The sequence below is a fragment of the Bos indicus x Bos taurus genome, chromosome 2, assembly GCF_003369695.1.
Source record: "Bos indicus x Bos taurus breed Angus x Brahman F1 hybrid chromosome 2, Bos_hybrid_MaternalHap_v2.0, whole genome shotgun sequence".
NCBI lineage: Eukaryota > Metazoa > Chordata > Mammalia > Artiodactyla > Bovidae > Bos > Bos indicus x Bos taurus.
The window spans coordinates 60,072,014-60,087,501 of NC_040077.1; the positions used below are offsets into that span (position 1 = coordinate 60,072,014).

Genomic DNA, 15,488 nt, shown 5'->3' on the forward strand with positions numbered 1-15,488 from the left:
ACCTTCAAATGATGGTAGAGCACCTCCTTCAACTGTCTCTTAAGAAATCTGTTCATCTGTTTATAATGTAAATTATTTCAAATCTCAAAATGTTCTTGGATACTCAAATAAATCTGCAAATAGGACACGACCATTCATAACAATTCTCTTAGCACACTGACATCTGTACTCGAATTGTTTACCCCTATAGTGCCTCTATAGGTGACCTAGAGCCAGACATCCTGGAATGTGAAGTCAAGTGGGCCTTAGGAAGCATCACTATGAACAAAGCTAGTGGAGGTGATGGAATTCCAGTTGAGCTATTCCAAATCCTGAAAGATGATGCTGTGAAAGTGCTGCACTCAATATGCCAGCAAATTTGGAAAACTCAGCAGTGGCCACAGGACTGGCAAAGGTCAGTTTTCATTCCAATCCCAAAGAAAGGCAATGCCAAAGAATGCTCAAACTACCGCACAATTGCACTCATCTCACACGCTAGTAAAGTAATGCTCAAAATTCTCCAAGCCAGGCTTCAGCAATATGTGAACCGTGAACTTCCTGATGTTCAAGCTGGTTTTAGAAAAGGCAGAGGAACCAGAGATCAAATTGCCAACATCTGCTGGATCATGGAAAAAGCAAGAGAGTTCCAGAAAAACATCTATTTCTGCTTTATTGACTATGCCAAAGCCTTTGACTGTGTGGATCACAATAAACTCTGGAAAATTCTGAAAGAGATGGGAATACCAGACCACCTGATCTGCCTCTTGAGAAATTTGTATGCAGGTCAGGAAGCAACAGTTAGAACTGGACATGGAACAACAGACTGGTTCCAAATAGGAAAAGGAGTTCATCAAGGCTGTATATTGTCACCCTGCTTATTTAACTTCTATGCAGAGTACCTCATGAGAAACGCTGGACTGGAAGAAACACAAACTGGAATCAACATTGCCAGGAGAAATATCAATAACTTCAGATATGCAGATGACACCACCCTTATGGCAGAAGTGAAGAGGAACTCAAAAGTCTCTTGATGAAAGTGAAAGTGGAGAGTGAAAAAGTTGGCTTAAAGCTCAACATTCAGAAAAAGAAGATCATGGCATTTGGTCCCACCACTTCATGGGAAATAGATGGGGAAACAGTGGAAACACCGTCAGACTTTATTTTGGGGGGCTCCAAAATCACTACAGATGGTGACTGCAGCCATGAAATTAAAAGATGCTTACTTCTTAGAAGGAAAGTTATGACCAACCTAGATAGCATATTCAAAAGCAGAGACATTATTTTGCCAACAAAGGTTCATCTAGTCAAGGCTATGGTTTTTCCCGTGGTCATGTATGGATGTGAGAGTTGGACTGTGAAGAAGGCTGAGCGCCAAAGTATTGATGCTTTTGAACTGTGGTGTTGGAGAAGACTCTTGAGAGCCCCTTGGACTGCAAGGAGATCCAACCAGTCCATTCTGAAGGAGATCAGCCCTGGCATTTCTTTGGAAGGAATGATGCTAAAGCTGAAACTCCAGTACTTTGGCCACCTCATGGGAAGAGTTGACTCATTGGAAAAGACTCTGATGCTGGGAGGGATTGGGGGCAAGAGGAGAAGGGGACGACAGAGGATGAGATGGCTGGATGGCATCACTGACTCGACGGACGTGAGTCTGAGTGAACTCCAGGAGTTGGTGATGGACAGGGAGGCCTGGTGTGCTGCGATTCATGGGGTCGCAAAGAGTCGGACACAACTGAGCGACTGATCTGATCTGATCTGATAGTGCCTCTCCCCACTATTAAGCTGTTTTCAATATCTGAGTCTCTTTATGTTTTTTATATTCATCCATTTGTTTTATAGTTTATATTCCACATATAACATCATACACTATTTGTCTTTCCCTGATTTATTTCAATAAATATAATATTCTCCAAATCTACCCATGTTTCTACAAACAGAAAGTTTTCATTTTTTTTTATGGCTGAAAAGTATTTCATTGTATAAATGTATAAATCTTCTTTATTCACTCATACACTTGATGAACTTTTAGGTTGATTTCATAACTTGGCTATTATAAATAATGCACAATGAACATTGACATGCATATATCTTTTTAATATAGTGTTTTGCTTTCTTCAGATATATACCCAGGAGTGAAATAGCTGGATCTTAGGTTTGTTCTATTTTTCGTTTTCTGAGAAGCTTCAATGTTGCTTGCCACAGAAGCTGTACCAATTTACACTCCCATCAAGAGTGTATGAGGGTTCCCTTTTCTCTAAATCTTAGCCAATATTTGTTATCTCTGGTCTTTTTGACTATGGTCATTCTGACAGGTATGAGGGTAATCTCATTGTGGTTTTGATTTGTACTTCTCTGATGATTAATGATGTTGCGCATCTTATCATGTGTCTCTCGGCCATTTGTATGCCTCCTTTGGAAAAGTGTCTATTCAGGTCTTCTATTTTTTAATTGGATGATTTATTTTTTTTGAAGTCATGTTGTACGAGCTGCTTATATATTTTAGATATTAACCCCTCATTGTTCACATCATTTGCACATATTTTGTCCAATTCAGCAGGCTGGCTTTTTATTTCACTGATGGTTTCCTTTTCTGTGCAAAAACTATTAAATTTAATGTGGTCCCATTTATTTTTCCTTTTATTTTTTTAAAGACTTTTTGTGGACAATTCTTTTAAAATGTAAAATATTCCTTCTTCTTCTTATATGTTTTGGATTTTTGGCCACAAGGGCTGTGAGAGCCCAGTTTCCCAACCGGGAATCAAATCTGTACCCCCTGCACTGGTAGGCAAAGTTTTAACCACTGGACTGCCAGGGAAGTCCTATTTTTGCTTTTATGTTTATTTTTGCCTTAGAAGACAGATATAAAAATATTGCTATGATTTATGTCAAAGAGTGTTCTGCCTATATTTTCTTCTAAGAAGTACATCTAGAAGTTCTCAGTTCACATGCTGCTGAAACCTAGTTTGAAGAATTTTGAACATAATCTTGCTAGTATGTGAAATGAGTGCAATTTGTATGGTAATTTGAACATTTTTTGGTATTACTTTTCTTTGGGATTAGAATGAAAACTGACTTTTTCCAGTCCTGAGGCCTCTGTTAGTTTTCCAAATTGCTGGCATGAGTGCAGTGCTTTAACAGCATCATCTTTTAGGACTTGAAATAGCTCAGCTGAAATACCATACCCTCCACTAACTTTGTTCGTAGTAATGCTTCCTAAGGCCCACTTGACTTCACACTCCAGGATGTCTGGCTTTATGTGGGTGACCATACTATCGTGGTCATCTGGGTTATTAAGAGCTTTTTTGTACAGTTCTTCAGTTTATTCTTGCCAACTTTTTTTTTAATATAAATTTATTTATTTCAATTGGAAGTTAATTACTTTACAATATTGTATTGGTTTTGCCATACATCAACATGAATCCACCACGGGTATACACATGTTCCCCATCCTGAACCCCCTTCCCTCCTCCCTCCCCATACCATCCCTCTGGGTCATCCCAGTGTACAAGCCCCAAGCAACCAGTATCATGCATCGAACCTGGACTGGCGATTCATTTCATATATGAAATTATACATGTTTCAATGCCGTTCTCCCAAATCATCCCCCCACCTCCCTCTCCCACAGAGTCCAAAAGACTGTTCTATACATCTGTGTCTCTTTTGCTGTCTTGCATACAGGGTTATCATTACCATCTTTCTAAATTCCATATATATGTGTTAGTATATGGTATTGGTGTTTTTCTTTCTGGCTTACTTCACTCTGTATAATAGGCTCCAATTTCATTCACCTCATTGGAACTGATTCAAATGTATTCCTTTTAATGGCTGAGTAATACTCCATTGTGTATATGTACCACTGCTTTCTTATCCATTCATCTGCTGATGGACATCTAGGTTGCTTCCATGTCCTGGCTATTATAAACAGTGCTGCGATGAACATTGGGGTACACGTGTCTCTTTCCCTTCTGGTTTCCTCAGTGTGTATGCCCAGCAGTGGGATTGCTGGGTCATAAGGCAGTTCTATTTCCAGGTTTTTAAGGAATCTCCACACTGTTCTCCATAGTGGCCGTACTAGTTTGTATTCCCACCAACAGTGTAAGAGGGTTCCCTTTTCTCCACACCCTCTCCAGCATTTACTGCTTGTAGACTTTTGGATCGCAGCCATTTTGACTGGTGTGAAATGGTACCTCATAGTGGTTTTGATTTGCATTTCTCTGATAATGAGTGATGTTGAGCATCTTTTCATGTGTTTGTTAGCTATCTGTATGTCTTCTTTAGAGAAATGCCCAACTTTTCTTAATGTCTTCTACTTCTGTTATGTACTTGCTGTTTTTGTCCTTAACTGTGCCTATCTTTGTATGAAATGTTCCCTTGGTATCTCCAATTTTATTAAAGAGATCTCTAGTCTTTCCCATTCTACTGTTTTCCTCTGTTTCTTGGCACTGTTCACTTAAGGAGGCTTTCTTATCTATCCTTATCTATCCTTGCTATTGTCTGGAACTCTGCATTCAGTAGGCGACAGAGGCAGTGGTGAGGCCAGGATACCCTCTGCTCCCGGGCATCCTCCAACATTAATTTCACCCTTCCCCGGACCCCCTTCCCACCCACTCCAGCAGGGCCTTTGCCTCCACCCTTGGGCACACACTGACCGATACGCGATGGAAAATGAAGGTTTACATGCTTAACAAGGACCAGTATGGGACAACCAGGGCACCAGGCATGTCATCCAGCTACATTAAGTGGCTGAAGGCCATGTCTCTGCTAGTTAGGGCCTGACATGTCATAGTCTGCTGGAGAAGGGAATGGCAAAGCACTTCATTATTCTTGCCTTGAGAATCCAATGAACAGTAGGAAAAGGTAAAAATATGACACTGAAAGATGACCCCTCTCCCAAGTCAGTAGATGGTTAATATACTACTGGGGAAGAGCAGAGAAAGAGCTACAGAAAGAATGAAGAGGCTAACCGAAGTGGAAACACCCAGTTGTGGTTTCATCTGGTAGTGAAAGTAAAGTTTGAAGCTATAAAGAATAATATTGCATAGGAATCTGGAATGCTAGGCCCATAATTCAAGGTAAATTGGATGTGGTCAAATGAGACAGCAAGAGTAAACATTGACATTCTAGGAATCAGTGAACTCAAATGGACAGGAATGGGTGGATTTAACTCAGATGACCATTCTATCTCCTACTGTGGGCAAGAATCCCTTAGAAGGAATGGAGTAGACCTCATAGTCAACAAAAGAGTCTGAAATGCAGCACTTGGTTGCAATCTCAAAAACGACAGAATGATCTCAGTTTGTTTCCATGGCAAACTATTCAACATCACAGTAATACAAATCTATGTGCCAACTAATAATGCTGAAGAAGCTGAAGTTGAATAGTTCTATGAAGACCTACAAGACTTCCAAGAATTAACACCAAAAAATGATGTCCCTTTTTATCACAAGGGACTGAAATGCAAAAGTAGAAGTCGAGAGATACCTGGAGTAACAGAAAAGTTCGGCCTTGGAGGACAAAATGAAGCAAGGCAAAGGCTAACAATTGTGCCAAGAGAATGCACTGGTCATGGCAAACACTCTCTTCCAACAACACAGGAGATGACTCTACACATGGACATCACCAGATGGCCAGCACCGAAGTCACATTGATTATGTTCTTGGCAGCCAAAGATGTAGAAGCTCTATACAGTCAGCAAAAACAAGATCTGTGGCTCAGATCATCAGCATCTTGTTGCAAAATTCAGACTTATTGAAAAAAGTAGGGAAAGCCACTAGGCCATTCAGGTATGACCTAAATCAAATACTTTATGATTATACAGTAGAGGTGATGAATAGATTCAAGGGACTCGATCTGGTAGACGGAGTGCCTGAAGAACTATGGACAGAGCTTCAGAACATTGTACAGGAGGTGGTGACCAAAACCATCCCCAAGAAAAAGAAATGCAAGAAGGCAACGTGGTTGTCAGAGGAGGCCTTACAAATAGCTGACATAGACTCACAATTCCCACAAATTTCTCTCTCAGAACTGCTTTTGCTGTGTCCCATAGGTGTCAGATCATTGTGCTTTTTAGTTTATTTGTTTTCATTTGTTTCCAAGTATTTTTTATTTCTTATTTTTTCAGTGGCTATTCAGTAGCACATTATTTAACCTCCATGTCTTTATATTTTCTGAATTTTTGTTTCTTGTAGTTGATTTATAGAGTCATATCTTTGTGGCCAGAAAAGATGCATGATATTACTCTAATGTTCTTGAATTTAATGAGATATTTTATTCCCTAGCATGTGATCTATCCTGCTTAAGTGCTCAATGTACACTTGAAAGGAATGTTTTTGTTTGTTTGTTTTTTGCTGTTTTGGGACTGGATGCTCTATAGATCTACTAATATCTATTAAGTCCATTGGTCTAATGTGTTATTTAAGGTCTGTGTCTCCTTACTGATTTTCTGTCTGAGCTGTCCATTCATGTAAGTGGGATCTTAAAGTCCTCAACTATTATTATGTTTCTGTCAATTACTCCCTTTATGTCTGTTGTTATTCGCTTTATGTATTCAGGTGTTCCTATGTTGCATGCATATACACTGTTGTATCTTCGTCTTGGAATGATACCTTAATCATTATGTAATGTTCTTCTCAGAGCCTGGTTTTTAAGTGTTATCTAACTTCCTATGCTCCTCTTATAACAGTTCACATGCCACTGTTGAATATAAACATTTCTACATACTTTCATCTGTTCTCCCAGTCTTGACTTTGAGTACTTTCTTCTGTTGATTCTCCAAACTCTCTCTTAAGCATCATCTGCATTGTGAAGATTAATGTCAGGCATCATTAAATGGTTCTAACTATGCCATATATATGGGGCTTGCTCAGCAATAATCTGCCTGCAGTGCAGGAGGCCCAGGTTCAATTCCTGGGTTGGGAATATCCCCAGGTGAAGGAAATGGCAACCCATTCCAGTATTCTTGACTGGGAAATCTCACAGATTGAGGAGCCTGGCAGACTATAATCCATAGGGTAGCAGAAGAGTTGGACATGCATTGGTGACTAAACAACAACATCATATATATAACATATGCATAAACATATATATACACATATACACACATATATATTGACAGCCTAGCATGCTGCAATCCATGAGGGTTGCAAAGAGTTGGACATAACTGAGCAATTGAACAACAACAACATATTATACAAGATTACTGAAATACACAACCTAAGACACTATAGCATAATTGTTAGTACAACTGTTGTCACAATTAAAAGACTATAAGTTAATGAGGCATCTTTATAATTCCTGCGTCTAGGACAGGCCCTAAAATATAGCTAGTACATAACAAATCATTTGGGGAAAAAAAAAAAAACAACAACGTATGTGTGACTGTCATCCATTTTTTTACTCAGCAAACCAGCACATTTAAAACTATGACATATCATGTACTGCCTTAATGCCAACTCTGGGCCTAGCTTCATAAAGACATAGGACTCAAGAACTATTTGCTCTTAACTGGTGTGGAGTGGTCAAGTAAATATACTTAACAATTAAAAGCTAAAGTGTGTCCGTTCTGAAGTAGTTGAGTCCGTTTAATGGCAAATAATAAATCTAAAAGATGGGAAAATATCTAGGTAATATTCTGCTTTAACTGCCACCACACCAGTATCTTTTTCCAGTCTTTCTTTTTTAGCTTTTAGGTTTCTGTTTTGTTTTATTCACCATATAAATACATTATATCTCTATGTTATTTCAACCTGCATTTGTTGATATGCCAATCTCTAGGCTACACTCTCTTGAATGAAATACATTTTTCCCTCTTTCTATTAGATTAATGATGGTATGTCCATTGTTTCAACATTTTACCACCTGAGAAATGACTCTTGAATGTAGGCTGAGTGGTTTTAATTTCACCTTAGAAAGGGGCAAGAATAAAATGGTTTCAACGAATCCAAGTGTTTAGATTTATAGGCAAGCATCACTCTGGCAGGTGCTTCTGAATTATAAAAGAGAAATACAATTTTCTCTACTACAATAGCAACTGGTAAACAAAATCATAAATATTCTGCTATAGTTTGATTCACACATTGACTTGTCTATTACTATTACTATTGGCTTGGCTTGTAACTATTACTAGCAACACTTCTCATATTCAATATTACAGCATTAATTTTGCTGCAATTAAAATACCACATGGTCAATGAATAGCAGAACCAGGTAAATACGCCATATTATACTACTACACATACAATGAACTGAGGTCAAATGGAGAATTGGGTATCAACAAGAATAAGTTGGCAACAGAACTGCACTGAGATCCTAATTCAGCCTCACCAGCCAGAATGAGACTCAGAGGACCTTGGGAGAGAATTAGTAGTCTTTTCAATTTTTTTTTCTTCTGGTATTTAGAAATTCTATTGCATCTTATCTCATGAGAGATCCTGGAAATAAACCTTATTTATTTATTTATTGAAGATTGTAGGTTCCTCTAAGATCAGGTTCTTGGAATGCAGAGCAGCTAGTTAACAGTGGATGGTGGGATTTCCAAGGAAGAAGAATCCAGAAATTCCACTCCAGAAAGTAAACAGAATATTCTAGAGCCAAAGGTAAACTTAACTTGGTGGGAAAGTCAAGTGTGACTGAGAAAAGTTTACCAAAGTCAATGCTATTAAATGTCTCTCTCCCTTCAAAACAAAGTCTGACACAATAATAGGGAAAAAAAACAAACAAACAAACAAAAAAGCTGATCTTCACAAAAATGGAAATGTAAAAAAAAAAAGTTACCAAAGTTTGGCCTTTGTTAGTGCATTAGCAGAAAGGTTAGAAATATTTAAATTATGCCTCTTTAATTAGGCAAACATACTCTTTGGTCTCTTATAGTTGCAATTCAATTGTTTTCTTGTATTTCACTTGAGCCAAGAAGAAATTTTCACATTGCCAGATTTGTCAAGGTATATCCATAAATGACAGGCTTCCCACTTGGCTCTGTGGTAAAGAATAAGCCTGCCAAACAGGAGACACAGGTTGGATACCTGGGTCAGGACGATCCCCTGGAGGAAATGGCAACCCACTTCAGTATTCTTACCTGAGATATCCCATGGATAGAGGGGCCTAGTGGGCTATAGTCCACGGGGTCGCAAAAGAGTCAGACACAACTTAGTGACTAAACAACAACCCATAAATGGTAATAGTAGAAAATGAAAGCATTTATAAGAAACAAAACTAATAAATGATATTTCTGGTTCACGTCCACACAACAGCAAAATCAGACCTTTGTTAATGACTACAAATGTAAGTAGTAAACTATACCATGCCTTTAATCCAATGTGGCTGTCCTGTATTATCCAATCAGCAACAGTTTGACTACTTTACTCAAATTTCGACAAGAATACATAGTTTCATCATATACATTCATGGGTATGTATCTTGTCCCCACATCTAAGCACCTCCACCAACCACCACCCAAGACCTGGGTTACCAAGCTTAGGCTTTCTAATCACTTTCTGTTTCCATGTGAACCAAAGTATTAATTTAGAAGTATGCCTTGTCCTAAGATTTTTTCCTCTTTTCTAGGTGCTTGAAGAATATTGTCCTGGGGCTTAACAGGCTGCTAAATGTGCACTTAACATCCTTCCTCTACTTAACATTTCCCAACATGTAGCATATGATTCCCAACCCTAGAACACCATCCTTCCAATTTCCTCCTAATTACAAACTGCCTGCCCAGCATGTTTCCATTAAGAAAGCTGGAAAGACTAAGGTTGAAAAAAACTTTAGAAATAGTTGATCCACAAGATAATAAAGCTATTTTTACTAAAGAAACTTTAGGAAGATGTCAATAGAAGATTCAATGTTGAAGCTGAAAATAGATCATAATATATCAATTCTAAAAAAATTTTATATATGTTTTGACCCCTGAAGCCCCTATTACTGTAGACAACGGTAAAGGAGAAGAAAGAGAAAGTGAAATAGAAAGATCACCAATGTCTGAAAGAAAAATTTGAATTTTTTTAATCTAAATTCTATTCCTCCAAATTTAGAAAAGTAAGCATAGTCATGTCTATCCTGGAAGAGAAAGTGTGTAAATTTTCACTTTCCAAAAGAGACATTAGAGAAGGAAAAAAATTCACCTATTAAATAATTCTAGCCCTATAAATGCAGCACTGTAACTTCAATTGTTGAAGCAAATTCTAAGGAGTCTGTAAGGATGACCCCTCTATTAGTCATGCAGTGAATCATAGAAGGCTATGGTCATGGCCTCTGAAATGATGAGAGGCCATGTCACAAAAAAAGGCACCTGGTGAAAAACGTCACAGGATAAAACGGATATATCTCCACAATAAGAAAGCTCACACCTCTCTCCCTAACCAAGTTGGACAGTAGAGAAACGTACATGCACATTCTCAAGGAAGCATTTCCATCTTGACCACTTCTATAGCGGGCACTGCTAAGTGCCCCTCCAATGTGTCTGGTACAGACCGTATATTTTTTCTAGACTGGAAGCATTACTGCCTACTCTTGGCTTTTCAATCCATTGACTTAAGTAAATCTGGGCCAGTTTTTCAGTTCTTATATGTTATCACCATGCCAAACTCTGAAACAAAAGGACTGTATACACCTAATGAGAGCATACCATGGACAAAGTTGTTTTTCCTCCCCCACTTTCTTCCTTATTGTTCTCTTATTATTTAAACTCTGGCAATAAGAGAATAGATCCTTGATATCTGAAAATGATATGTCTGTAGAAGTTTGCACATTCACAAAAAAACCTCTCTTATAGAAAAAAAGAAAAAGACTGTTACTACTTCTTTGCCAACTGGCTGACTCCAGCATACTAGCCCCTTAGCATGCTGCATTCACTTCTGTTCCTGATCTTAGGTCTATTTTCTCATTTAATTTTCACAATGATCCCTTCCAATGAGGAAATTATTATCACTAGTAATTTTTAACTATTCCTAACTATTGCAAGTAGCAGAACTTAAGGATAGTTGGCAAATAGGCAATACAATTTTACATTTGTGAATGCTGAAGGTCCATTATACCAAGGAGAATATGAGGAGATGGTATTGGAATGCATTTCCATTCCAATCAGCAGCAGACTCTGGCCCCAGTACTGGCTGCCTACCTTCCTTGGCCCTCTGTGCTGTGGATGCTGGTGTGCTCTGGGCACAGTACACCTCTCGGGTCTGGATCCCACCTCCACAAATGGGTCCCGTCTCATGCCAGTGGAGGTACTGCTGCTCGAGGAGGAGAGAGACTTGGCATTCTTTCCATTCAGAGGTCTTCCAGGAATACCTGTTTGGTGTGATTTGTTTAAAAGAAGAAGAAGAAGTAAGGAAAACACAGAATTCCACAGGAAACTTATTGACATCAAATGTATGTAATCATCTCTCTTTCTAGTATCAAATCGTTGCCTATGGATAAAGACATTTACCAGCTTTGAATACTAAACCTCTTTTATTTCCTTGAGAAAAAGTAGGCAGTCTATCATGCTAATAGCACAGGACCAGAAGATTGAATGAAGGAAAATATGGGTAAATAGTAGAGATGTCTCAGACTTAAAGTTCTAAGAGAATAAAGAATCAGAGAAAAGACCCTGGTAGTCCAGTGATTAATACTCTATGCTTCTAATGCAACAGGTGTGGGTTTGATCCATAGCTGGGGAACTAAGATCCCACATGCCACGCAGCATGGCCAAAAAAATTAGAGGAAGGAGCTGGAAACTAAATGAGCTTAATTCTAGCAGGTGAACTCATCATGGGGTTTAATTCCACAAACTTTTAGATGACTTTGTGTGAAAGTTGAGCTTTCTTTTTTAATTAGTAGGACAGTGTATGAATGTTTGAGTATATTATTTTAAATGAACAGAGACTACCTCCAACTTGTCAACCTTATTGATACAGGTATTTCTATCAATTCGACCCCATTGGAATAAAGGTATATGTATTAAAAACGAGTTCACCATCAGTTCAGTTCAGTTCAGTCACTCAGTCGTGTTCAATTCTTTGTGACCCCATGGACTGCAGCACATCAGGCTTCCCTGTCCAACACCAGCTCCTGGAGCTTGCTCAAACTCTTGTCCATCGAGTCAGTGATGTCATCCAATCATTTCATCCTCTGTCATCCCCTTCTCTTCCTGCCTTCAGTCTTTCCCAGCATCAGGGTCTTTTCCAGTGAATCAGTTCTTTGAATCAGGTGGCCAAAGTATTGGAGCTTCAGCTTCAGCATCAGTTCTTCTAATGAATATTCAGGACTGATTTCCATTAGGTTTGACTGCTTTGATATCCTTGCTGTCCAAGGGACTCTCAAAAGTCTTCTCCAACACCACAGTTCAAAAGCATCAATTCTTTGATGCTCAGCTTCTATGTACCACTGTATTTAATTGGTGAGTTGTTTTTCTTTTTTTCACACATTTACAGACATGCCATTGTTATACTGACTTAGAATGTCTTCTTGGTTTACAACTGATTGAGATACACAGTGATAGACACATGCACACACAAAGAAGGGGGAAGGCATGATGAAGTTTCTGCACAACTTACAGAAAATAAAACAATGATAATAATACTACATTCATACCTAGAGAATGCAAAAGTAGGTTTCAGACAGAATCTACTTTTGTGGTTTATGAGAGCATTCCTAAAGCCCATAGCATTACGATAACCCAACAGAATTCACATAAATATCAGAAGATTCCTTAGTTACTGGAGTAACAAGCCAAATATAAGAACATTCTCATCTCTGCTGTCCCATTTCATATTTTAGGAAAAATTTCTCAGTTTGGGGATTGTTCAAAGAAAAAAAATAGTACTAAAAAATAAACACGCCTCACCAAGGCCCTGGCCTTATAAAAACTAGAGTAAAACTGAAATCAAGTAACAGACATCAAAATCAGGAAGCAAATCTCTGAAGTACCTAAGAGTGAGCAAAGCCCTAGACAAGGAGGGTTTTCATTCTAAAAAGCTTGAAAGCTGAGGCTCATCAGTCTTGTGAAAAGCCCTTTGTAGTAAAAGAATTTGGATAATCCTGTGGGGTTTATAGTAACAGGATTCTGCTCCCTTTGCCTCACTACTTCATTTTCACAGGGTTTTCCAAGTGAAAATCAGTCAGAGAGCTGGACAAGAGTCTGAAGTGTCGAGCTAAGTCCTACTTACACTAGGTGAATATAGACAATAACATGTTTCTAATTCCTGGGCATGAAAGATGGAGGAAAGTCTAAGTCTTCCCAGAGATGGTTCTTCTCCAGAGGTGATGATCCAAAGCTCTTTCTCCTCACTAGACAGAGGGGTCACCTAGACTCCATGGTCACTCAGGCAGAAGGCTTGTCTCTTGTGTCTCTGAGTCTCAGGGCACAGGTAAGTTCTCTTGTCTCTGGACTCTAAGGCAAGGCACAGTGTGGTAGGGGTGGGTTAATTGGACAGTTACCACATTCTCATTTCAAATCCTCTCCCCCCACTGATTGCCTAAAAGGGCTCTCTAGCTGTTAAGGAGGTCAGAGCAGTTCTACCCTAAGGTTCCTATAGCAAATAAGGTGGGGAAAAAGGTGCAGTAAGGTGTGGACGACAAGCATGCTTTGGAATCAAACAGACATGGTTTGAATCTGAGCCTTTCCACTTACTAGTCATGTGACTTTGGCTCAGTTCTATTTTCCTAACTGTAAAATAAGGGTAATAACACTGAATGTGGATCAAAGCACATAACAAATGTTCAGTAAATGTTAATTCCCTTTTTTACATCCTTTTACACCTGTTTTTTGGTCTCCTGCTGACAAAGAAAACACACACACACACACACCCAACATTGTACTTATGAGAACTTAATTGATTTTATCAGAAGTTAATATTAGGGATCCAGAAATGCCATAGTCTTACCTCCAAGAATCAAAATTCAGTAAAGAACATAAAAGAAACTTAGAGCATTTAGAATTATAGCAAGTCACAGCAATTTGTTCACTTGTTTGAAAGGAATGGGCCATGCTGCATAAACTGCTTTTTCAATTAATTTATCATGACCCTATAAGAATTAGCAATGGAGGAATTTTGGGAGTCATTTTAGAGATAAATGAAAAGTTTAATGACTATGGTTTTCTATAAAGTAACAAAAACCCTGTTCGTAGCTCTTTAACCAAAAACACCCAAACTCCATTCACTGGCAAACAACAAATTCTTAAAAAAGAAAAAAGAAGTAGACATTTATCATGATTGCTATTGCTTACCACCTCAGAGAAAACACCAACCTAGCAAGAGGCAAAGGAAAAAGCACATTAGTGAAGGACTTCTATATTCCTTTTTAACATGCTGGTCTTTTCATAGTCTTTGCCTTTTTATTTTTATTTTTTTTCAAATGCAGTATGTTCAGTCACAAATCACCTAGAAGCCAGGAAAACTGAACATTCTGAACTCATCCAACCTGGGAAATTGTCTCTAGGATCTGACAGAATAAGAAATCAAAGGAGTCTTCTCAGCTAAATGTTGCCTGTTATCTCCCTCAGAGGCTGTGACAGGAATAGCCCTCCAGCCTCTGGACAACTTGGCTTCCTGATTGCCAGGGACATTCTCTTTAATGTCCAAGTCCACATCAAAGGCCAGGCCTTTCCACCCTCTCTCTCCCAACTCTGCTGCCTTTCAAGCCTTACTTTGTCCTTCTGCTTAAGAGAGAAATAGGAGGTGTCTCAAAGGCCAAGATCCTGCCTCTTGTCGATAAAGAACACTTTGAAACCAACTATACAAATGCCTCAAGTAAAGTAAACGGCCATGACATGAAACCAATTAGTCGATCCTCATAGCCCCTCATGGACGTAGCCCCTCATGAATGTAGCCCCTCATGAATGTAGCCCCTCATGAATGGATCCATTTGTCTTGTCACATGGCCTGACTGAACAGCAGAGACAAGGCATTCATTTATTAAGGCTTCTAGGATATCATGACATACACCTGAAGCAATAATAACAAAGTTTTCTGCACGCTAAGTCTGTTACAGGCACCACGTTAACCACTCTAGGTGTATAACTTCATATAGTCTTCCCAACACGTCTCTAAAGAGACTTGTTGAGAATATCATCAGTTAGGTTCAGTTTAGTTAAGTCACTCAGCCATGGCCGACTCTTTGCGACCCCATGGACTAAAGCACGCCGTTAGAATTTGAACACTGTGGTCACATAGGGTCAAATTCTAGCATTTTCAGGAGATAAGAACAAGTTAAAGAGAAATATAAAACATAAACCCAATAAATGTATCTAACTGTAAAAATTCAAGTTCCCACAAAATGCTGAAATGACAATTTTCTGATGACTAATACCTTTTCAAGGCCCTGAAATCAAACTCACCATTTTGCTGCCTGGTTACCATGAGTGTTAGGGAAACCTGACATCAATCTTTTATGTGAAAATGATTCCAATGACCTCACCATTAGTGAGACGTCACACTGTCAGCCACTTATATACTGAATACCCAAGGGAAATAACTTGTGTTAAGAATATTTCAATCAATGCTAAGGTATGTATGCGAGATGGATGGCAGAAA

The 15,488-nt window shown here is 38.7% G+C and overlaps 1 protein-coding gene across 2 annotated transcripts in view; it reads right to left on the reverse strand.

Moving 5' to 3' along the window:
• The window catches only part of THSD7B (thrombospondin type 1 domain containing 7B), a 1,076,713-nt gene that overhangs the window by 677,404 nt on the left and 383,821 nt on the right, over positions 1-15,488 (reverse strand). For both annotated transcript variants that reach the window (XM_027561747.1, XM_027561740.1), the window contains one exon: positions 11,093-11,262. In XM_027561747.1, the coding sequence (XP_027417548.1) occupies positions 11,093-11,262 (170 nt within the window). The remainder of the gene's footprint in view (positions 1-11,092; positions 11,263-15,488) is intronic.